The sequence below is a fragment of a genome, unplaced genomic scaffold (assembly GCF_019419815.1).
Source record: "Pyrus x bretschneideri cultivar Hongxiangsu unplaced genomic scaffold, Pyrus_bretschneideri_v1 Contig72, whole genome shotgun sequence".
Taxonomy (NCBI): domain Eukaryota; kingdom Viridiplantae; phylum Streptophyta; class Magnoliopsida; order Rosales; family Rosaceae; genus Pyrus; species Pyrus x bretschneideri.
The window spans coordinates 1,835,491-1,860,220 of record NW_025999812.1 but is presented as its reverse complement, the minus strand read 5'-3'; the positions used below and the strand labels follow the sequence as shown (position 1 = coordinate 1,860,220).

The 24,730-nt window shown below is 35.8% G+C and overlaps 2 protein-coding genes across 2 annotated transcripts; both read right to left on the bottom strand.

Annotated features, from left to right (window-relative positions):
• Positions 1-3,057: 3,057 nt before the first annotated feature.
• LOC103932161 lies at positions 3,058-9,945 on the bottom strand. The gene is made up of 8 exons (XM_009341711.3): positions 9,788-9,945; positions 8,366-8,596; positions 6,819-6,924; positions 5,885-6,067; positions 4,448-4,933; positions 4,214-4,297; positions 4,061-4,141; positions 3,058-3,658 (listed from the first exon to the last, which is right to left on the bottom strand). The coding sequence occupies exons 2-7, from the start codon at positions 8,411-8,413 to the stop codon at positions 4,077-4,079; spliced, it is 972 nt and encodes a 323-aa protein (XP_009339986.2). The 5' UTR covers positions 8,414-8,596; positions 9,788-9,945; the 3' UTR covers positions 3,058-3,658; positions 4,061-4,076.
• Positions 9,946-15,338: 5,393 nt separating this feature from the next.
• LOC103932160 (two-component response regulator ORR10) lies at positions 15,339-17,648 on the bottom strand. Its single transcript, XM_048574496.1, has 6 exons — positions 17,187-17,648; positions 16,935-17,038; positions 16,713-16,781; positions 16,336-16,343; positions 16,185-16,256; positions 15,339-15,937 (listed from the first exon to the last, which is right to left on the bottom strand). Exons 1-6 carry the CDS (start codon positions 17,290-17,292, stop codon positions 15,619-15,621), a joined length of 678 nt encoding a protein of 225 aa, XP_048430453.1. The 5' UTR covers positions 17,293-17,648; the 3' UTR covers positions 15,339-15,618.
• Between the last annotated feature and the right edge of the window lie 7,082 nt (positions 17,649-24,730).

The following is a 24,730-nucleotide window of genomic DNA, read 5'->3' as shown; positions in this document are numbered from 1 at the left end:
GCCAGTGACGATATTAGATTGGAAGGAGAAGGTTCTGAGGAACAAGACAGTGAACTTAGTGAAAGTTTTGTGGAGGAATCATTCGGTCGAGGAAGCTACGTGGGAGACGGAGGATAGAATTAGGGATTTGTATCCTAGGTTGTTCTTTGGTCACTAGGGGTTATATTTGGTTGTTTTGAATTTCGGGACGAAATTCTAGTAAGGTGGGTAAGTTGTGACAGCCCGTCCCGAAAATATCGAAAACGTATATGTGAAAAGACACTTTTACCCCTAGTTCGTTCTCTTTACGTTATTGGTTGTTTTTGGTGTTGTGTTGGCATGTCTTTGGGCCACACACACACTCCCACACCTGCACCACCCTATGTCCCCTTCCTCTGTCTCTGTCCCGCGTCTCTCTCTCCCTTCCCATTCACCATAAACGTACGGACACACACACAACTCACTCAAACCTTCACAGATCGAAGGAACCAAGTACATTTTCGAACTCGTGAGACTCGTGGGAGTGCAGCTGTACCATTTTCAGGTAAGATTATCACCGTTTTCACGTCGATTCGACGAGGTCCGTTTTGGATACTATTCATGCAAACGTAAATACTCACGTTTTAAGGAAAATGGAGCTCGTAGGTAACTTGGTAAGGTCCCAAGGAGTCTCGGAGTGGTTCGTTTGGTGAATTTAGACGTCGGAATCGCCATATTCGAAGTTGGCCAGAATTGGAGTTTGGTGACAGGTAAGATCTCGTAGTTTTTGTCCCTTAAAAGTTGGTTGGTTGTGTTCCCCTAGTCTTAGGCGTCATTTTGGTACAAAAATCACAAAAATTGGTTGAGAAATGAGAAAGAAATCGAAGTTTGCAGGTTTCGCGATTTTCCGGCGCCGGCGACGGCACCGGAGGTTCGCCGGGGAAGGTGACGGAATATTCCTGACTCAGTTAACAAAATCTGTCAAAACTGACGGAATATTCCTAACGGCGTCAGTTGACGCCGTCAGCGTGCCAGGCACGTGCCTACGCGAGGCCGATGCGTGTGGCCGTGCCTTGGCCGGCGCGTGGGGGCACGTGCAGCGGTGGAAAATTTTTCTAAAAATTTGGGTGTGATCCTGAGGTTGTGTAGAGCACGTTGGTATATTCAATTGTCCATTTTGAGCAATGTATGAGAAGTTACTACGAAAGGAAGGTTATGTGCTTTAAAATTAACGTTTTTATAGTATTTTCGCATATAGGTGAGACGTATCCCGAGGACGAGCGTGGTCACTCAAGGCAGGGGGGCTACGACCCTTCCACATATCAGTGAGTGGGCTTTTGGTTTTCCGTATATACCTATATACTTATATTTTCCCAGAAATTGATTTAAATGTTATTAGTTATATGCCATGTATTATATTATCGTTCCTTATGCATCATTAGTAGTTTTATTAATCGTATATATATACGTATGCATAATTGGTGCTGTGGACGCACAGGTAAGTGCCAGGTAAGCGTTATTTCATATTTGCATTCAATAGTGATTAGAGATGCTTAGAGAGCTCATAACCTGCACCCCCGGTGTTAGTGCTCCCGCCCAGAGTAGGGCACAGTCCTTCACGTGATGTTCACCTCCCGCACCACATGCTCAGCTTGGATCCAAGTTAGGTGCACAGTCCTGTCGTACGTACCACTCTAGGTGGTTCCGACTCGTAGGTGACCCGCGATTATTCGCATAGTCTTCATGTGATCGTAGCACTAGAGCGTTTATATGTATTACAGCCAGGCCTGTCGTACAGACCACTTTAGGTGGTTCCGACTCGTGGGCAGGTTTAGTTATTGAAATTGAGATTTGAGCTCTAGATTCAGCCGTACAGGTCACTTTAGGTGACTCCGGTTGCCAGTTATATGTTATTGATATGGTTTATACCTGAGCACCTGCATTCCATTATGAGTTCCTGGCATGGCATATTCTTGAGCATGGTTGATATATATTTATACGTGCATATGCTTATTTTCTGGGAAGTATACAGGTTTTACGGCGAGGGGTTAGAACTTATTTTGCTAAATGGTTTTCGAAAAGCTTTGTTTTTGCCCACTCACGCTTTTGTTTTGCGTCCCTCCAGGTTCTAGCTGTTCAGTTGGTTTGGTGGTTTCCCAGAGGGCTTTCCCCGCATTTCTGATAGACGATCACCAGCGTAGGTTCACCTTCAGGTGCCCTGTTGTAACGCTATTTTAGTTTGGACTGCTCTAGGCGTTTAGCTCTGAACTTAGCATCTCACTTACGCTAGCACTTATTACTTTTATCTTATGTATGCTAATTTTTTATTATTCGTACTTTTACGTTACTACTTTATTAGCTTCCGCACTGTGCACATGGCTACGTCACTTCCACGTGACGGCCAGCACGCCCTGGTCTCGGTAGGGGTGTGTCACTTTTATTTAAAACAGATGTGAAAAAAAGCCGATTTTTCAAAGCTGGGTTTTGCAGCTTCTTGTTTTTGGCTTTTTTTCACCCAAAACTGTGAAAAAAAGCTGAAGCTGAATGTTTACCAAACACAAAAACAGCTCCTAGCTTTTTTTTATGCTAGCTTTTTTCAGAATCACCTCAGTACCAAACCAAGTCTAAATCATATTTTTCAACCACATGAACTATCTTTCAACTAGACTATCACTATGAGACTATCCAATTAGACGTAATCTATATTAGGGGTGGACAAGGGGCTGCGGGCCTAATTTTGAAGGAACCAAACCGAACCTATTCCAAAATGTAACAAGGCAAGGCAGGACGGTATAAGAATTCTAAACTTAAGAACCGAACCTAAAAACGGGTTGGGTCCACCGGTCCAATTGCTTTTTTTTGTTAGAGCAAATTATTGGAAACCAAATTGGAAACTCAAACACCCGATTATGGGGTGGCTGCCAAATTCAAAACTAAGTCATACACCAAAAATCTCAAGCAATATCTCATCTCCACCGCATGTAATACTAGAAACCAAGAGCTATTCATTTAATCACAATCAGTAGCGGTTTTAGGGTTAAAAACCACAACGAAATTAATTTATTCCACAAGCAATTTGTAAGTGCAACCACAACGACATTTTTGAGTTATAAAACTTCAAATTTCACCATGTCTGCAAATTTACACAATACATAAAAACTTAAAATCCCGAACCTTATGTACCCGCCCTGACCTGCAGGTCCAGGACCCGTTTGCCCATCCCTGATTTATATCTACCCACTTCAGAAACACTGATTTATATTCAACTACATTTCTTTCCAGACCAAGAAAAGAAAAACAAAACTACATTTTGTATATCAGATCAACCAACCACAATACCCAAATTTCTTTATCGACTATCAACAATTCCAACTGCAGCACTGGTTTTCCTTTTCCTCCTTTTTTAAGGGCGATAGGCGACATGTCACATCACGACCATCATCGTCATCAAAACAAACTACATTTGTTTCTAAGATAAAATATACCTCAAAAAAAGCAACTGAATATAAAACCTGCAGCAGCTAGCAGAATATCCAAGATAACAAAAACGATTTCGATAACGGTTTCCAGCATTGATGTCCTCTTGTTGTAAGGAACCACCCTAACTGTCATTCTCACTACCATCAGTGAATTTTACACACCAGACAAAATCTTAAATGGTGTATGTACAAGCTCTTCTCTCCTAGGGTTGAAATTTTACCTGTATACAAAGCCGAGGCAAAAGTAAGTGCCTATGTAAGTACATATAGTAATTTTAACAGCGTTATATGAGCTAAAACTCTTGGCCTACAAAACTTTGCATATCTGCAAACGTGATTTCCGGGTAAGCAGCTATGGAACTAAGATTCATTTTCTCTAATCACATTCAGTATAAAGGTGAAGCTACTGATGTAGTAAGTTATCATGGCCTCTAGCAGAAACTGTGAGCTTCAAATGTATCCACAGAATGAAGATCCAATAATTAGATCTTATCGATGTTAAACACAATTTCTACGTACGCAGCAACATAAAAAAATTTGATATAAGAGGTAAAATGTATTGGAGGAAACAAAGATATATTAAATGTCGGAAAACAGAAAAGTTATACAAGTGATTAACTTACATTTGGAATTTTATAACTATTCACTGCCAAAATCTTCATAACTTACACCTTCTGAGACGGTGTCCAATCTGTTATTGTCTCCTGTAAGAGTGACGGATCAAAATCAGAAAGCCCCTTGCTGTGAAACAAGGAAAGATATGTCTAAGTCCTCACCTTGATGTTCTCTGTCACGAGAATCCAGGAAGTTGTTATCATCTGTAGCCAAGAAGGGTGATCTAGGATAGCTCTCCAGTATGTCTAAAACATTTAGAACAGGGATGATTAGATAGAAATTTCTCATGTTTAGTGTAAAGACTTCTCATGGTTAGTGTTTAGATAAAAATTTCTATAGAGAGAGAGAGAGAGAGAGAGAGAGAGAGAGAGAGAGAGAGAGAGAAGAGAGATCACCTGAACTCTGAGAAAAGTCAGTTGCCAGATCTGAAAAGCTCAAAATTCGAGGAATCTGACCTAAAAGACCAAATGATGAACTGTCTGCATCAAGTAGTGATTCATTTAGGGACTGTGAATTGGACTCTACGCTATTGAATGCTGCAACAGAAGCATCTCCAATAGCGGGCCGGGTTTCCAGGAGGTTTCCATCAGCACTAAACATGTACGAACTGCCTGAATATCCAACTTCTGATTTGACAATTCCCCCATTCATTCCATGCATCAGACCTATGTTGGAGATCTGGTTCGAAAGCATGTTTGGTTGGACATCAATCCTACTGGTATGAGCAGACATTTTACCAGCATTGTGCATACTGGTGTGCAGTGAAGATCCACCATTAGTAAATGCATTAGGTAGGCAGGAACCAACTTGATGGTGTATATTTTCTGTCTTCAGCGCTGTTCCTACATGCTCTGGTGCGTAGCATGTTGAGTTTTGGCGCACTGTGAGAGAGAGTATTACATTGTCAATTTTTTTTCAAAATTATTACACTGTTATACCCTCAGTTCGAGCATGATGACATCTAAAGCAAGAATAAGAAATTGAAATGAAACATGTGATCAAATGGAGTAAGAGTTGTCTACAGGATGGAAGAGGGTAGAAGGGCAAAAGATTTTGAGGAGACAAATAGTAGTCGTTACGTCATTGGTATTTAGGTTGTGCGCATCACTGTTTACTCATACAGAATTTAAATCCATATATTTCATAAGAAAATGTTGCCAAATTAAGTAATACCAAGAGAAAATATTTAAGTGGTTGAATTATTTATACCAAGGCCCTACAATTTAACTGCTTAAATTGAAAATGCAGCAAAATACCATGAAATCAGGTTACGGGTACAAATCTCTTGGTCCTGTTAATCTGTAAAAACTTTTTAAGAGACAAATCTGTAACCTTAGTGATGATATATTTCTAAATGGCAACTATTATTCCTATATGCATAATGAAAACTTAATTAAGAGAAAAACTTGTAACCTTAGTGATGATATATTTCTAAATGGCAACTATTATTCCTATATGCAATAATGAAAACTTAATCACAAAGCTGTTTAAGGTAAAAAGAGAGACCAACGAAGAGAGGGGAGGGGGGGGGGGGGGGGGGGGTGGTGGTGTGGGTGGTGGTGGGGTGGAGGGGTTGGTGATGGGAACTAGTCTGCATGCAAACTACATCAAGCATTTAATTGTGAATGCCCCTCACTACTTTCTTTCTTCCGATCTATTACATTGCTTATTTTAAGAGGCATACCATTACTGTGAAATAAGTTAAATAACCAAAACGACATATTGACAGATCAAAACCCACATGAATCTATAAAGCTTCATTTGCACGGATACAAAAAAAGCCCCTAGCTTAAGCATAGTAAAATTTCCATCTAAGTGAGAAGAACTCTTACTTGATGAAATGTGAGATCCATTGGAACTAGATATTGAAGTGACTCCACTTGAGTGTAACTGACTCATCAATTCCACCTGTTGCTTAAGCAAGTTGTTATATTGTATTATTTGGTGCTTCACCATCAATCTTAAATAATAAGCCCTGAAGAATTCCCGATTCTCTTCCTCAAGTTTCTGCCAAACTGAAAGTGCAGCCGGAATTAATGTAAAGATGAGCATACAAACACAGAGAACATCACTCTAAAATTCTCTAACTATTGACACAGAGCAGAAATAGTTAAACATAAGTTAATATTGGATATTAACATTTCATAGTCATTGCAATATAATTATACAACTAAAAAATTCATTACATGGGACAGTTCAGAATACAAAGTTTCCTGCATTGGAGATTAATCATTTCGAAATCACTGCAGAGAAAATTCAGATTCAAAGGATTATAAGTTAGGTTTCTCATCACCACTGATCTCTCAATGAAAAAGAATAGATCTATAAGTTACAGCAACTTTGATGGCTAATACAAGACTAAAACTGTCAAAGTCCACCAGATTGGCTAATAAAAAGAAACACCGCAAGCAAGAAGATTGAACTTCCAACTCAGAACAGAAGGCAATAAAAGTTGATGGCCCCATCGAGAAGAACACAACCACTATACAAGAGTAGCCAAAATGACTGAAAAAATACCCAAGAGAAAAATCATTCTGGCATGCTCATAAGTAATGCCTTAGGGGCCATAAAAAGAAGCAAACCAATTCTTTGTGTAATGTTCAGCTTGCAGAATGTTATAAAACATTTTGTGAGTGAGGGGAGAAACAGACAAAAAAAAAACCACGAAGAAAAAGAATTTCAGATTAAAGGAAAACATCGAGAAGGTAACAAACTACAACAAATAACAAAGAAAGCAATAAAGAGGACTATAGGATATCATCTTACCAAGTTCTGTGAAACCAGGCTCTATTTTGGCCTGATCCAGTAAAGTATCTACCACTTCCTTCTGGTTCATGTAAAGCTGGAGACATCGCTCGATAAGGTTTTGCACCTAAAAATAAACAAACATTTTGCATGTTCAACTTGAATGAAAGGAATAAAACAAAAAAAGGAATTATAGTAACTTCTACATTTAGTTGAGTGAACAAAGCAAGCGTGTAGCCATTACTTGCTTTATCCTCCCTTGACTCCAACTCATTAGTCAACTTAATTAGAGATCCTTTCTTTCACGATTGTTTTAATTTCCCTACAGTAGTGGATGAAGTTATAAGACCAATTTGCTTGAGATTACAACTTTCACCTTTTCATCACATTTTATTCATGTAATAATTTAATTTTTATTTCTGGTTTGTTGCTTTAATTAATCTTATATTAGGCTTACTGTTTTTATTTTATGTATGAGATGACAGAAGCAGTATTTAGCATGTTCAATTTCTTAAGCATACAAACTTTGCACACTTAGCAATATGCTAAGATTTGCTTTTTAAAGCATTTAATTTCTAATCCCATATCAGATTTGGAGAGCTTGTTAGAAGTGGGGAATACACGTCAAATATGATATTGGACGTAAAATGGATTTTATCTAGAAGCTAATTTAACATAAATAAATAAATAACCAAATTTATCTAAATGTAATAAACATCACTTAGCTTTGACAGTTGAACATTCATAATTAATCTTATATTTAACTCTCTAATACTCAATGTATTTCAAACTCCTAGAAATTGTCAAACTTTAGAGTTGATTTAGTTTTGTATTCTATTTTGTATTAGGATTTCTTTCCTAGAATAGGTCTACTTGGCTGCATTCACTATGTTAAGGCATTATAAATATCCTTGTAATTCCAATAATTAGAATAACAAAGAGTAGATGCATAGAAAAGTTTTGTTTTACAGAGATTGGAATTCTAATCCTGCGATGGGATTACTTTGGAGAGAGGCCAAAGGTTTGGTTAGATGCCAAAATTCTCGGTGAGAGGCCAAGAACAAGTATGATGCCCCTCGAGATATTCCATTTATCTTTAATTTTCATTTAGTTTCAATTTTATGCGTTTTTTCGCTTCCACTAAACTACTCAAATCTAAACCATGTTGCCCAGTTCTGTCCTACATCAAGAGAAACCAAGATAGAGCTACTATAAAGAAAGGCCATGAAAATTCACTTGGTTACCTTGCACTTTGTCAACTACTTACATTTTACGTCCCAATAAATGATTTCACAGAAGAACTAAGATAAATTATACATGGGCACTTAAGGGAAAAACAAGGAATAGAAAAGAAAAGATGTATTATAAACAAAGCACTGTGTTGCTTTCTTCCTATTTCATTGCGCAACTTTGCATCAGAAAATGTCTCACAGTCGCTGTTCCACTACTATAGCCTAGTTTAAATGGTTTACGTATTTTTTCTTTTTGTATTTTTTAACAAAAAATACAAGCATAAGTGGATAATCTATGATATAGGTTATCAACAAAAATCCAGTTCAACAACTTACCAGTTGTATATCTTCACGTGAGACCCGTCTAACGGATCCACTAGACATATTCCAAGGTTCCAGTAGGAAGATTCTTGTGTAAGAAAGCTACGCTTATTGATTTTTAAACTTATAAATGAATCCTTCTTGGTTGTAAAACAAATGCCACAGATGACCAGTGAACTTCGAGACTGATGGATTCTTCACTTCAGCTTCAGATATATCATATACATATAAATGTGATGCACCAACCTGATGACAAAAGAAAAATAGCGATTCATACTTGAATTAGCTCTTCAAATTTATTGGTTGAAAATTAGCGCTTTACCAATAATAGAAATTAAATAAAAGGGCCCAGGCATTAATATGGTATCAAATAGTGTATAATATGTGTTCCAAAGAGAGCGAGAGCGCGAGCCTGTGCACACAGCCTATACATAACAAATTTCTAGAGAAACATTTAACAAATAACAAAAAACAAAAATGGCAAGCTACATCTTCGTTGACATTTAAAAACAAAAATGGTCGAATTATTCATTTCCCTAACTACATCTCTTGTAACAGTAAAATTTTAAGTAGTAAATTGTTTATGAACCTGATTCCCTAACTACCACTTCTCACATTAGATCTAAGCATTTATCTGCAATGGGATCATGAATGAAATATCCGTTTCAAAAAGGTACTTACTGAAGAATACACTTCCACACCACCCGATTCACATGTCAGAATCCTAATGCATTAGAATATTTAAGTACTATCTATTTCTCCAGCCTTCCCAAAAATCAGCGAAATCGAAGAACCAAAAAAAGACACCGACTGAAACTTCCCCGCTGTACTAACTAATTTTGTTTACATAAATCAAAACATGAATAAATGCTTGGCACCGTGACACCAAATAAAATATTATTCAATGCTAGGACTGTATTGCTTGTTCCGTTCACAAGAATGCCGCGAAAAATCACATATTCCTCACGCGCATGTACAGAATAACTTATATGGGATGAAAATAAAAATGGAGTCCAATCAGAGAAACAAAAAGTATTTACCAAAAGAGGATTCAATATATGGTATGGGAGTACACCAAAACCATTTGGAGTTTCAAATTCTCGAAAAATTCCCACTACTCGGAACCACAGAGAAACTCAGAGCGATTTTCTCTTCAACCAAACAGACTATTAGGTTAGGGTTTGATCAATTTACATCACCGAATCGATCACAACCAAAAATGATTTTTTTCCATGATTACATGAAATTACTAAAGCAAAACCCTAGACAAATCGCCCCAATTACAGAGACTGATAAATACAGACCCATACATACACAATCACAATTCCGAAACCAAAATACGAAATATCAAACCAGACAAAAAAAAAAAAAAAAAAAAAAAAAAAAAAAAAAGGGGGAATCTCTTGGAACAATAAGCTGGTTTGCAGCTGATCTTACCTGAATTCAGTGGAGCTTTTGGGAAAGTGCCGGGCTTTTACTGGGAGAAAAAGCTTCGAGAGAGAGAGCGCCTGATCAGAGAGAATTGGAAAGTGTAAGGTGACGAAGCTCTCTGCTTTTGATGGTGGAACTCCTCTCGCTCCACAAAGCTTCTGTTAAGTTGTCTCTTTTTTTATTTTTCTTTTGCTCTGGGGCAAAATAGACTGGGCGAAGCGGGGATTCGCGCCACGTGGCGGTAGCGGAGAGTGGTGGGGGGTCCTACAGTAGGCGATCAGGATGAATGGGACTTGTATTTTTTATTTATTCTTATTTATTTTTAACTTTATCCAATCATAGAGAGAGAGAAAAGAGTTTCATCAAAAATCATTACCAACGCTGATTAGTCATTGACTGCTTTGACCAGCGGTGAAATCGTTGGCTTATCATAGTCTATGAAGAAAGGATTTGGATCCTCTCCTAAGGCCTAGAAGAGAATCCTTCTGATTAAGGATTATGGGTCGTTGAATTTTCATGTAACGATTACAAATAGTATGATCCTTTAAAGTTATAATAATTATAATCGTTGGATGAAAATCTAACGGCACACAATTCTTGACCAGGAGGATTCGCTCATTAGGCTCAAGAGAGGATCCAAATCCATGAAGAAATGAGAGCAACCCCACCCCTAAAACCCCCCTAGTCAAGAGTCAATTCAATTCACCCAAATAAATAATAATTGACTACAATAAATAGTAATTGTTCAAGTGTATTTTTACTCTTAAAAAAAATTGTCTAGTCAATTTGTATTAAAATATTATTATTTTTTAAATTATAAAAAAAATTAAATATAAATAATTTTGGATAGATTTTTTTTATCAATATTGTCACACCACGTGTCATTATCCAAAACTACAATTTTGGTGTGTTTATGTAATTTTATTTGGTAGGTTTTTTTTTTTTTTTGAGTTTATTTAGTGTGTTTTTGTAATTTTATTTTGGTTGAATAAACATCTCTTATTTTAAATAAAGTACCCAATTTAATAAATAAGAAATTACATAAAGTATTAAAAATAAATAAGAAATAACATAAAGTACTAAAAATAAATACGAAACTACATAAACTACTAAAAATAAATAAGAAATTACATAAACTCTGAGTATCTAGGATATATGGTGCTAGGATCTTCGTTGTTAGGATTTGTGTAGCTATGACCCCCTCCACTTGTTCCCTCGTTTCTTGCATGCCTCCTTCTAGAGGCTTGTTCATAGTGTCACGATCTTGTTAAGTCATTCCTTTCTTCTCTAAGCATCTCCATTTCTTGATTAAGTAGTTGTCTTTGTCTCTCATCAGCCGCATCACGTTTCTCAGTAGTTACAAAGATTGCTTGCATATTTACAGCTTTTGCCTTATCTCTAAACGCGTCCCACGCCAAGTTCAATTCACCTTGGCAAGCAAGTTCGTCCATATATTTTGTATAGTCACTTTTGGAAGAACTCCATTTTTTCTTTGCTACCTTTTTACGTTTAGGCCTTAAGACGGACGAGTCAGCTCCGGCACTTTCAGATGTCCCTTCCAGAACTTCAAATGCATCACCTTCCTGTTGGTCTGGGTCTGCTTCTGGTGGAAAGTGTAGAGGGATGCTGTGCATGACAACTTCTGGACCAGTTGGCACAAATTTGTATCTGGGACAATCTTTGACAACATCCCAACATTCCTATCGATAGAATGATTTGTTTTTGTTGTTCGCATTGTACTAAACTTGTGCTTGAAGTGTCTATAAAATGCAAGAGAAGACAATTTTATAATCAAGGTAATTAATGTTGGATAAGACAATATTATAAAATGTGGGTGTAATACAAATAAATAGATAAAAATATTGTCACCTGATCCGCTAAACTTTTGTCACTACTCAGATTATTGGCAGCTTGAGAGATGGCATTTTTTCAACAAGTAAACGATTGGTTGAGTCTTTTTCCAACAACCTTGAAGACCTTGAGCACTTCTTGAGCCTTTTACAAGCTTCTCGCAAAAAGATGTAGTAATTTTACTCCCAAGTTCTCGCAATTGCATCTCATTACCCATAATCGAGTCATGAGTAGCTTAAACCCAACATTCACACAACGTAACATCTTCGATAAGCATCCAATTAGCCATTTTTTTTAACACAAAAGTATATGAAAACTTTATTAAAAGTGTTGAAAATATTGAAATATGGTGTTGGGTGGAAGATGATGGTTAGGTATTTATAAAATAATAATAATAATAATAATAAATTTCATTTTATTTTTTTATGTATTTTTTAAAAAATTTTAATAATTTTTTAACAATTTTTATTAAGTTAATTAATATGGACCTTTGAATTTCAAAAAGATCGAAATCCAACAACCCAAAATTGGACACGTGGCCAATGGTAAGATTTTTTACATTTTCCTTTTTTTTTATAAAATATTTTGGCAGAAAAACCTAGACCGTTGATCTAGAAATCAAACGGTCCAGATTTTGCCACATCACTAACCGTTAGATTTCAACTTCAATTTTTTTTTTTTACCTTTGGAAATCCAACAGCCATCGTGGCACCTTGTGGCCTAAATCCTGTGTCCCCATTAGTGCACCTACAGTATGGGCCCCCATTTGCCAGCTATCGGGAACGCGCACATGTTTCCCACTGGCTAGTCGTAAAAAAAAAATTAATTCACATGGCTGACGTCAACCTGGCGTCATGTAGGCCGGTTTTTGTGTCATCTCCTTCATCTTCTTGTTGAAGCTTGTACTCAATTTGAAACCATCATTACTGATCTCACCATAGTCGCAAAATTTGTATTTGGGGTTTTTGGTTTCTCTGCAACCTAAGTGTGATTTACTTTAGAAATCAACAATTTTTTCAATCATCTTTAGACTGCTCATGTAATGGACTATAATTCCTCTAACTAAGCTAAAAAACTACATTCCTTTTCCATGGTGGTTGTGATTTGTGTGAGAGAGAAGTGATCGTGGTGGCTAGCAGGGCGAGGTTTCAGTTTTTTTTTTTTTAAGGGCCAGCTAAATTAAAAAAAGGCAAAATAAAATATATAGTCTGTAACTTAATCCAGCACTGCATCAAATACTTCACTATTTTTATACTGTTTAGTCTATGCCAAGCCAGTTCAGAAGTACCTAAACCTAGTCCAATCCGAGATAATCCACCCTAACAACTGGAGCCTAACAATATATTTTAACAAGAGAGAAATTGAGTGAGGGTTTATAGAAGGGGCATGCAAGGAAGATCATATTTTGTAAAAGACATAAAATCTCTCTAATAGAGGTAGGATCCACAATACAAGTAGATCTCACTTTTGTGAAAGAGATGGTTTACATGTGGTCCACAAAACATAATCTCTCTAACATTTTCCTTGCAGAAATTCATATGAGACTTGATCCTTGTTCTTGAAGTCATTATAATCTCTTTTGAGTCAACTTGATCCTTGGTTAGATAACCAAATAGATCCCATGCCTAATTCAGTCATCACCACCACCAACTAAAAGTGAAATTGCTCTTATGTTCCAAGGCTTGAGCAGTTCCCTATCATATTTGTACTGTGTGTTAGCAAAATTCAACCATCTTCAGTCCTGACGAAATTGTACCTACAAAACAAAATAAAACCTTTGATCAAGGCCAAAACCTCACGCGGGGAGGTTTGGCTAATGGATCTTGTATGTCTAAGTCAGTTTCTCTGAAAAGAAAGAGGATTTTAGGACGTAAGTGTGCAACAAAAACTTATCATACATTAGTGTTGATGGAGTATTCATAAGGAGATGGCCAGCCATGAGTTTAGGCACTGTTTTAAAATGGGCCTAGGAGCGGACGGTCGGATACCGTTGCGATTTACTCCTAATCAGTTACAAAATCAGAAAGCATATTAAGTGAATGCCTAGGTGGGATTAGGTGGAGTTGGGCACGCAAAGGTGGGGCTGGACGGTAACTAGGTGGAGAACGCAAGAATTTAGAAAAAAAAATATTACAGAGTCTGCGTTAAAGTCGCGCATGAAAGAACTTTTTTTTCTTTCACTAACCCACCTTTTTTCCTGGTTTTTATCTCTATAAGATGGTCTCACCATCTTCCCAATTCATCCTTCTATATTCCTTTTTATTAACACCACATCTGACTCCTTTTTCACCGAAGAAAATTATTTTCTGACTCTGTTGTTTGTGAAATTTGCAGAAAAGGATGATCAACGGAGGAAGGAGAGACGACGTTGTGAATGTGATACATCTAACGGTAAAGAAAGAAATGTGCAAATGGTCATGTGCACTAGAGAAGCTCTCCCACAAAGAGTAGTAAAGCCTAACATCACAATGGGCTTTTTATGTAATCAAAATGGCCTGCTAGGTTGGATCCATTAGTTTAGCAGATTACTTAATTACCAATCCACATTTTAAGTTCATGCGCCATTAGTTTTGATTAATTAACGTTGATAAAGCTAAAAGGTAATGAACTTGTTAAACTGAAGATAGTATTATCACACACTTATTTTTACCTCTTATACATCTTATTTAATTTCGACTGTCAGATCGAATAAATTGAAGAAAATTAAAGAACATAAATTAAGAGGTGTGTGTGAGGTAAAAAATAGCATGTGGATAGTACCATCCAAACTTAATTGTCATGGGTTTAACCGTGAGGATTCCCTCTCATTCGTGTTGTGGGAGAAGTGCTATTTACAGTGACAAAGGTGAAGTGTTGGGGACAATGTCATGACCTCTTCCCGGTTTAAAAGATGCATTAGAGGCAGAACATGGGTGGTCGGGTGTGCTTTAGCTTTTACCGCAATTTAGAAAATGTTTTTAGCGAAAATTATAGGGGCCTTGCCACGTACAAGGCTCTTAACGCACCTCAACTCACATGAGAAAAAAGACTTGGATGAAAGGATTTTACGGGAGGAATTTTAACGTTAGAGACCGGACTTAAAAATCTTGACCCACTGTTGGTCCCACCTCCTCTCACACCACCCTAAATCGAGCTCCCACACAGAAGAATTTCTCATTTGAGGAACAGTTGTACGATATTGATAGCGAGGAGGACGTGAAAGATATGCTCTTTTTGTTTTGGTTTCAGACTCAGGAGGCAAATGATGTGGTACATGCTTTGCAATTAGGTGACTGCTTGAGCGTGACTTGAGTCTTGAACCTTTTATTTGTATTTTTTTTTTTAATTTTTGACCAAAAAAGAATAATTTACACTAAATTTATAAAAATTAAGATTTTTTTTTAATTATTATTATTATTAAGAAAAAGAAGAATGTTCGAAGCTATTACAATAAATTAAAGGAGGGAGAGCATCCAACTTAGAACTATGCGGAAACCCAATACCCCATCCACTAGAAGATTGGACCACATACATCTAAATTAAGATTCAAACTTAAAGAAAACACACTGTTCTTTCCAATTTGGCTGAACCCAAATCTATTGTCATAAAACGTTTATATTCAGGCTGATTATGAATTTAATGTACCCATCGGTCGATGTTTACAAGAAAAAAAAACAGAAACGAAAGAAGGAAACAAGGAAGGAAAACACTCTGTCGATCAACAACATCCAGTAATCTTGTTTCATATACATGATTTATTTATTTAATTTTCTACTTTATGTCATTAATTTAAGCAGCACAACAAAATTGGAATGAACTATTTCCATGTAAATTGTATACATGCAAAAAAAAAAAAAAAAAAAAAAAAAAAAAAGAGCAAGAAAAACCCTTTACACTCATTTCGGCCAGTGTCAACCAGCAGCTGAAATGGAAAAAAACGAAAATGGGTAATAGAATTATACAGTTCAAATCACAAGGAGAAAAAAAAACTTGGACACCTTCATCAATCAAACCAGAGTGGCGATTCCACTGTATATTGGTCTAGTTCTATCAGGTGAAAACCCCTCTTCCACTGCCTTCCTCTTGTTACTGTTTGGCGGTATCGGTTGCAGTTGCAGTTGCGGTTGTTGTTGTTGTTGTTGTTCTAGTTCATGATGCTCCTGCTCCTGCTCCTGTGATTGAGTCTCTGAACTTTCAGATTCATCTTCTTGTTTTTCTTGGTTTTGATTGTTGGACTTGGCTTTCATCAAATGGGGTCTAAGCCTACTCAAGTCTGATAATCTCACTGGCTTTAAAAAAAATTCTTCTGCCCCTTCTTCCAAGCATCTGTTATTAACCACATAATTAATCGGCTAAACTTTTCAGAATTAAAATTTCCAAATCTCTACAATACTTTATGGTAAGTGATTTTTGCGCTCTCATTTTTTTTTTTCGTTCTCTCTGCTCCTCTCTTGTAGACAGAGGAGTGCAGAAACAGAAAACGGAGCGTGAAAATCACTATTGGCTACCTAAGAGAGAGAAATTGCAAACGGAAAAGGTTGCAAATCAGGTTTGTTCTTTTGTCCTCTGTTACCTGTTGATTCTTGAAGGCACATTCTCAGATGACATGATCACAACAGGTATGTTCCTCAGAGATGAAGACTCCTGAAAAATAAAAATAAAAATTCCTATAAACTTTATGGAACATGACAAAGGAAATCTTGTGACTGACATCTGGAACCTGATTTATTTTGGGATGAAAAATTGAAAGGGAAAATATTCCAGGAGATTTTAATTGATATTTCAAACCTAAGTGGGCAACTCGACAATTATAAAACAGAGTAAGATTCTCTCTCCTCTGATCTCTCTCTTCTCTCCTTCTTATTTAAATCGTTACGATGAAACCAGAAGCTTATATTATTTTTTTTACAGAGAGATAAAGACAAAAATAAAAGTGCAAGATAATGGAAGAAAAGGGTAGGAGAATAGGAAACTGTACTGGACAGATGGAAGGCAAATCTCAATGGGGAAAGAAAGATTGAGAAAAAGAAAAAAGCAAGGGAATATAATGATGAAGGAGAAAAGAGAGAAAGGAATACAAGAAAATAAACAAATAAAAAGCACAGAGCAAATCATATCCTGTCATTCCAGGCATACAGTAGTCTGTAATTACAAGATTCACTCCCACTTCCTGCACAACCACAACAAAACAAATCAAATTTAGAAGCCCATATTTTTTTATATAATTTCTTCACGCAAAAAGAAGGAAAAATAGAGAGAAAATTAATTAAAAGCTTGGGAATTTGAGACATTGAGAGTAGACTGGAGAAGAAGATAGTAGTACCTGTTGATTGTTTGGGGAAACAGAAGGTGAATCTGAACTGCTTTGATCATACTCATACAAACCCAGAAACTCTAAAGCCTTACTACCAGAATCAACTGTAGTAACTGCATTCAACAATCAAAACCCAACATTAATATAGTAAAACAATGAGAACCCAACACTTGGAATTTCATCAGATTTGCTCTCTTTTGTTCTTTTGTTGGAATGTCGGAAAATCGAACTCAAAACCTCAAGCGCAGAGGATTTATTTACCTTGGTACGATGAGCTCTTGAGGAGCCTCTCGATCAGCTTCCGATCGATGATGCTGTCATCAACAGCTAGAACATGGAACTGTGAGTCTGTGGCAGCCATCCCCATTTCACACAGATGAAGATGAAGGTTCAAGAACAAGGCAAATACCAAAAGAAATAGCTAGAGGTTTATTTTATTTTCTTGTTTTTGTATGGTGGGTGGTGTTTTTCTATGGGAGGAGGAGGAAATGATAAAGAAGGGAGGTTTGTTGTATTGAAATAAGAAGAGGAGGAAGACCCACCAATATCCACATCCCACCAAGCAAGATCCGACCAGATTTCATCCCAAATCTTGCAAATTTTTTCCAACTTGATTTTTGAATTACAGGGCAAGCAATGAAAAAAGAGCAAAAGAAAAAAGAAGGATAAATATAATTTAATAATGCCAATGAAATGAATAATATTTAATTATTGGTTGACAGGCTAAGGGGTGGTGGTGGGTTGTCTGTATTTATGCAAATCACTAAACATATGAGGAGCACATAGTGGAAGACTATATTTTGTAAACTAAATATAATGAAGGTTGATAATTGAATTATAACTTAACCGTTGATAATGTACTTAATTTTATTAATAACATATTGTTTAGTTTGTAAATTTTATATACAAATTTAATTTTGTTAAAATTACACGAGCAAAGAGAGGTTTTGTGCGACAATAGAAAGTGCAAACCAAAGGGTAAAAAGTTGGAGGAGTGAGAGGGGTGTGGTGGGGAAGGTGGGGGCCCATGAAAATCCTCCTAAGAGATACGGGTGACGTCAGCAAAGATGCCTTTTTTTCCTGGGTGTGGAAATCATGTGGCGCTCGCCATATCTCGAGCAGGTGGGGAGTGGTGGCAAAGCACAGTAGGCAATTTCTTTTGATTCCCATTTAAGATTTGCTTCCCATGGCATGCATGATCATGTCACCATGCCCACACCCAACACGACCATGCATACATTCAACATTATATTCATTGGATCCCACTCGAATCCTCTTTGGAAGGATCTTAAGAATCATCACATCATATTCGTTAATTGTATATTGTGTGGTTATAAATTATTTTTTAATTTTTTAATTCAAAATTAAATACAAACAATACCTAACTATGGAGCCAAAAATAATTGAGAAAAATATGGCGGCGACATGTGGATTCTAGGGTAAAAATGACAAAATTACTCTTGAGGAATACCAGAACTCCTACACACGAACAGTGGACAATCATGACTCAATTAAGATCAAAAGTGCTCAAAATAGGTAATCATTCAAAACCTATTTCATCCATCCTCATCAAATCTTCTCCACAAGGTAACCCTCAAATCATTCATTTCAAATTATATTAATTAGCTAATTAATTGATTTATTACTCAATTAGTTTATGAATTAGCTAACACATTATGAATCACATCCAAAAAACCATCCAAGTGGCCGGTCCCCATCCTCCCAAAGGGGCCGGCCATACCTCTATAAATACTACCTCATTTTCTCCAAAACTCAATTCCAACTCTCTTGCAAAATTTTCTAAATTTTTCAAACAATTTTCCCTCAAAATTCTAACCTTTGGCATCAGAGGTTCTTCGGCCAAAGCCCCTCGTCCCCCACCCCCCCCCCCCCCCCCAAAAAAAAATCATTGTGGGTGCGTGAGGCCCTTGGCCTTGACCTAAAGTGTTATTTGTTTTGTAAGTGCAATTTTGTCCAAGAACAAGAAGGAAGAAATTTGCATCCACACTATCGATTTTTTACCATAAGATGTATGATGAACAGATAGAATATGAGGATCCCTAGGATCCTGACAAAGAGGATCCTCATCCCCTTTTCAAATCTCAGTCTAGTAAATTCAACTTACCACTTTTTTTGGGGACATAAAGTACATATATTGGTCATAATAAACATTTCATATTGAATCACGTAAAGAGATTTAGCATGCAGTGTAACTATTACACCGCCACGTTGTATTAGCAATTAACATGTTATATGGATGAATCATGTAGTTGATGGATTAAGGCAAGTCGAAGGGTATAATATTATTTAAGATATTTACTAACTCCATTCACTTGGCGTACTATATAGGAGTGCACGGGCGATCTTGAAGGTGAGTGAGATGTATCATGTGCAAGTTACGTGATGAAAAAAATGTGAATGACGATATATGCTCGACTATTTAGTAGAATCTCCCCAAGTTATGTGCAATTTGATGGGTTTATTCTTGAGATTTGTAAAACGGGTAAAATAAATCAAGGTCTTCGAATTATTGATGGTGATTAAGTTGTTTGATTTTTTCTAGTTACATTGAATTTTACCATGCGTCAATTTGAATATTTACAAATCACTCACTAGTGATCTCACTTTTTATGTAAAAAGTTGAAAGAATTATAGAAGGAATTTATAGTTAAGTGGTTAAGAGTGTTTAACTTTGCAATAGAAATTTGATAGGGCTTTGCAATAGAAATTCCAATATGGCTTATATATCTATGAATCACATAGTTGATGTGTCAAAATTTTTAAATTGATATGCATCAATTTCTTGGTTAGATTCATAAACATAGAAATTAAGAATTTTTGCGTTGAAAAAAAAAAATTCGAAATTTGGTACCTCAAATTCCAAGTTTAAATTTCATATAATTAATTGTCATTTTCAAATTTCCATGAATAAGAGTTTAAATATAAAAAAATTACAAAAAAACTCAACTATGAGTGGCTACCACCATCATTGTCACCATCACGGCTGCCGTCACCACCCATACTGGTGTCTCCCCCGCCAATGTCGCCGCCACCACCCACTGTCATCACCAGCACCACCACCGCCACTGCCGCCCCCACCACCCACCATCATCACTGCCGCCACCACCACCCACCATCATCACCACTACCACCACCACCACTACTAGTACATTTCTTAACTACTATATCACATTTATATATTAATGATCCTATACGCACAATATAATCCGTATTTAAATAGCATTCTCCTTTTAGGTTAACCAAACAGAAGAATTCTCTAATTCTGAAAAGTAAAATCCGGTCATTCAATTTTTTTATTTTAAAATTCCTTAACTTTTTAAAATTTTCTCATCCAAATGCAATGTAATATTTTCAATTTAACGTCATACTTTAAAAAATTATCATGATTCTAGGTAAAAGGTGGAGTTATAAACCAGTTAGAAGAAATCCAACACATGGAAAGAGACTGATCACCTTTATTATAGTGTGGAGAAAAGAATTGCTCCTAAAATTACTCAACATGTTATGGTATTATTTTTCTTGATCCAAAACACTGTATCTATCAAATATAGTCAAAATTCCACCTAAATAGATACCAATGCTCTCAAATTTAACAATAAAATAAATTAAAGGCTTTTAGCCAAAATGATTCGTGACTTTGACATAACTCCTTAATCTGGTCCTTAATAATTAATGATAATCAATAGTAGTGTTCTTGAATTTGTTTATCATGAATTATTTTAGTCTTTCCTTGAATTTGTCCATCGTGATCATTTTAGTTTTTTCGTGAAAAATCTGTCAGTTGCTCTGCTAGTGTAATGATGTGGCACCACGTGGATCTTACAAATACAATCATATAATGATATGTGAATTAACTTTAAAAACTATTTTTATATTTAAAACTAAAAATGATATTAGAAAGAAAAAAGGCGTTGAAGGCATGATTAAAATTCTGCTGTTCCCACTTGCGGTAACTGCAACGGTGCTCAATGTCAATGATGAGTTGGGTCTAAGGGGATAAGGTTGTGGTGGTGGAGTGTAGAAGTGAAGGTGAAGTTGGACCGAAACTTGAGACAACAATAGCTAAAAAACCTTTAATTTATTTAATTGTTAAATTGAGGGTATTTGTGTCGATTTAAGTGAAATTTTGGATATATTTGAAAGTTTTTATAAAAAGTGATATTTTTGAAATTAAGAGTTAATTTTTGGCTATATTTGATAAATACTCTATTAATTCAAGTAAAATTGTAAGATCCCACATCGCCCAGGGGAGTGGTCCTTATATTTATATTCTCATCCCTACCTAGCATGAGGCTTTTTGGGAGCTCACTGGCTTTGGGTTCCATGGGAACTCCGAAGTTAAGTTAGTAGCGTGCGAGAGCACTCCCATGATGGGTGACCCACTGGGAAGTTCTCGTGTGAGTTCCCATAAACAAAACCATGTGGGCGTGGTTGGAGCCTAAAGTGGACAATATCGTGCTACGGTGGTGGAGCGGGCCCGGGATGTGGTGGACCCCGGGCCGGGATGTGACAAAAATACAATTTGGCAGAGGAAAAAAAGAAGTAAAATACAATTATTTGTGCCCTTTTTGAATCGTCTTATCCTATCATGTCTAAATTAGCATTCTTAAAAAATAAAGGTTGGACCAATTAGTACTACGGTTTAGTGGTATTTCTATTATATTCAAAGGCGACTTTGAATAAAACTACCATGGCTAGCCCATATGAGGCTTAACCCGTTCTCTCGTTCATTAGTGTAGACAATATCCTATGTATTGAAAAAAAAAAATCACAATTTATGAATCTACTGAGGAACTGAAGTTTTTCATTATCATCATATTTCCTCAAAAAATATTTGGTACAAATGTGTTTCAATTTGTAGAATTATAGACCCGTTTGATAATCATTTCAATTTTTTATTTTATGTTTTTCAATTTTCATTTTTAAAACTGATAGCTTATTTAGTAACTGTTTTAAAATGTTTAAAATAAATACAATTGAATGCTCACAAACTGAGCTTTCAGTTTTTTTTTTTTATAAAAAGTAAAAATAATTACTAAAAAAATTAATGCAGGATCCAGATCCTCTCCGGATCTAAGGATTCTGATCCTAGGGATCAATTGATCCGGTCCATTGAAATTTGATTCAAAGGCTACAAGCAGGGGGTTTCACTAAAAGTTATAATAATTATAACCGTTGAATCAAATTGCAACAAACCAGATCAATTGATTGCTATGCTCAGGATCCTTAGATCCGGAGAGGATCTGGATCCATTAATGAAATAGGTATTAAACGACACCTAAAGTATATACAATTTGATCCACAAAATTTAAATTTTTAAAAATTTGTTCATCCTTCCAACACAAAGAAAACATGTTCACCAACGAAATTTAGAAAGGAAAAAAAAAACCACAAATTGGAAAGGAAAAAAAAAAAAAAAAAAGCTTATGTTCTGTCTTTAAAATGGAAGTTGGAACATGATGCAACAGATAATTTGTCAGATAATGCTAGGAAGATTAAAATTTTAAACTAAATTTATAAATCAAATAATGTATTACCAATAAAAAATAATCATGTTAATTAATACTTAATTAATAATCTAATTATCAACAAACACATTATTTTATTTCAAAAATTTAACTTCTAAAATTTGATTTTCGTAGCATTGTCTTAGAACAGCCATTTTGTTTCTGTTATTTGTGGAAAAGATTCCCAGACACAGTTTTATTTTTTGTTGTACAACCTGTCACTCACAATCCACGCTTGTTAAACTTGTAGGGCCAGTACCACATTGGAGACATAACCTGCCATTGCCAGACATGATTGTTGATCCATTGATCCCATGTTGCTCGGCTCCACCAACAACGATGGACTCAAATTTAACGAATTTTCCCTCTTCCCAGTCTTGTCATGTCGAATTATACCGGCATCATACGAGAAAATCATTTAAATTAAGAAAAATTAATAAAAAAATGTTTGAAATATTTGAATTTTAACAATAAGAATAAAATAAAAGTTAAAATAAATAATACTATAATTGACTTTTTAGTATAAAAATATGATTTTTCATTAAAATGAACAGTATCGTGACTTTTTCGTTAAAGTTCCCTTTAAATTATTAGAATATCAAAAACTAAAATAAATCTCATTTTACTACCTTAAAGTTTTTTTTTTATTTTCAACATTTCATACATTAAGTTTTTTTTTTGTCCCAATCTGGTACCTAAAATTATAATTCTGAGACATTTTCATAAATATGTTAAGCTATCTATTAAAATAATCGTGAACCTGTGATGTGGTGCCTATATGGATAATAACTGGATATCACGTGTTAATATGGGCCTATATGTATATTAAAAATTTAAAAATAATAAATTAATAAAAATAAAAAGTAAAAAAATTTATCTCCCTCTTCCCTCCTCGACTCCAACAAAATTGCACCCGAATCTTGGCCATCAGCCCCAGCCTCACAATCTTACGTATCCATCAACAAATTCACAGCCCGACCCAAAAGAATCCAAATTCAACATGAAACCTTTCCAAATTTCTGAAATTTATCATAAATTCAGTTGGCCTTGATTTGGATAAATTCGCAAACTCTAACCCCTCAAATTCAAATTGAATGAAATGGAAAAGATGACGAAATCGAAAGAGAAGAAGAAGGAAAGCCTTGCACACACAAGAATCCGACTCGAGGGTTTCTCCGAAACTAAAAGGGTCTTCAAGTATTTTTTTTATTTTTTTATTTTTTTTTATTTTTCACAATTCTACATAAATTAAAAAATTATTAAAAGCCTTACTACAACAATAGCCAAATGATTTGATCTCACTTATGTGAGATTAAGTCTTTACGGTTGAATTCTTTGATCTCACTTAGGTTTTTAGTATTACGTTTGTTTTTTATTAATTATTTATTGATTTAAAATATATTTTCTTTGACACTATCAGAACAGGTCCTATTATCCAAATTAATGGGTTAGGTTCGGGTAAGGTAGCACCACAACGCCCAGTCCAATGCGAAATATATGCTGAAGTGCGTTTTACAATTAGCACTTAGAAATCTTAAAAAGGATAATATATACGCTTCTAAGTTCAAACTAAAGTGCTATAAATAAGGAGAACATTCTAAGTTCTTAGCTGAACTTTCTCAGTAATCCTAATAAACTTTACCATGGATCTGAAATATACAACTGAACATGCATGCAAGCTTAAGCCACCAACCAATCACTTGGCACGAAAATTGGCCAGACCCCATTGAAAACCCCCTCCCCCTCACAATTATTACATAGAAGACGACCACAGATACAGAGATTTTCTAGTATACTCGGAAATATTTTATCTGGAGTTTTTAATCTGTTAAAAGATTTCGAAGAACCGAAAAGTTTTCGTCAAGCTAATATATTCAACACTAGGTGGTAAGAGTAAGAGATGTATGGACAGAAGTAGGCCAAATATTCGCAGTTTGCCCGTGGTCGATCATTTGTGACATTACTGGTTGTCCACCACAGCAGGCCCTCCAGGAACCTTGCATGTTCTCATTTCATATATTTCATCATATGACATCGTAACCTTACCAACGCCTGCATGACATATAATTGTTTACGCTCAAACTCATGGACCAATACATATCGATTCCGAGATCCTGTCACATGCATTGTTGTTGACTTGTTGATTAGTAGTTCTTACTTCTTATTAATTAGCAGCTCATTTTATTAATTAATAATTGTCACAAAATATAATCACGATCAAAAGATTAATACTGATGATTTTGTCACCGTATAATCACGATCAACAGATATTAGCAG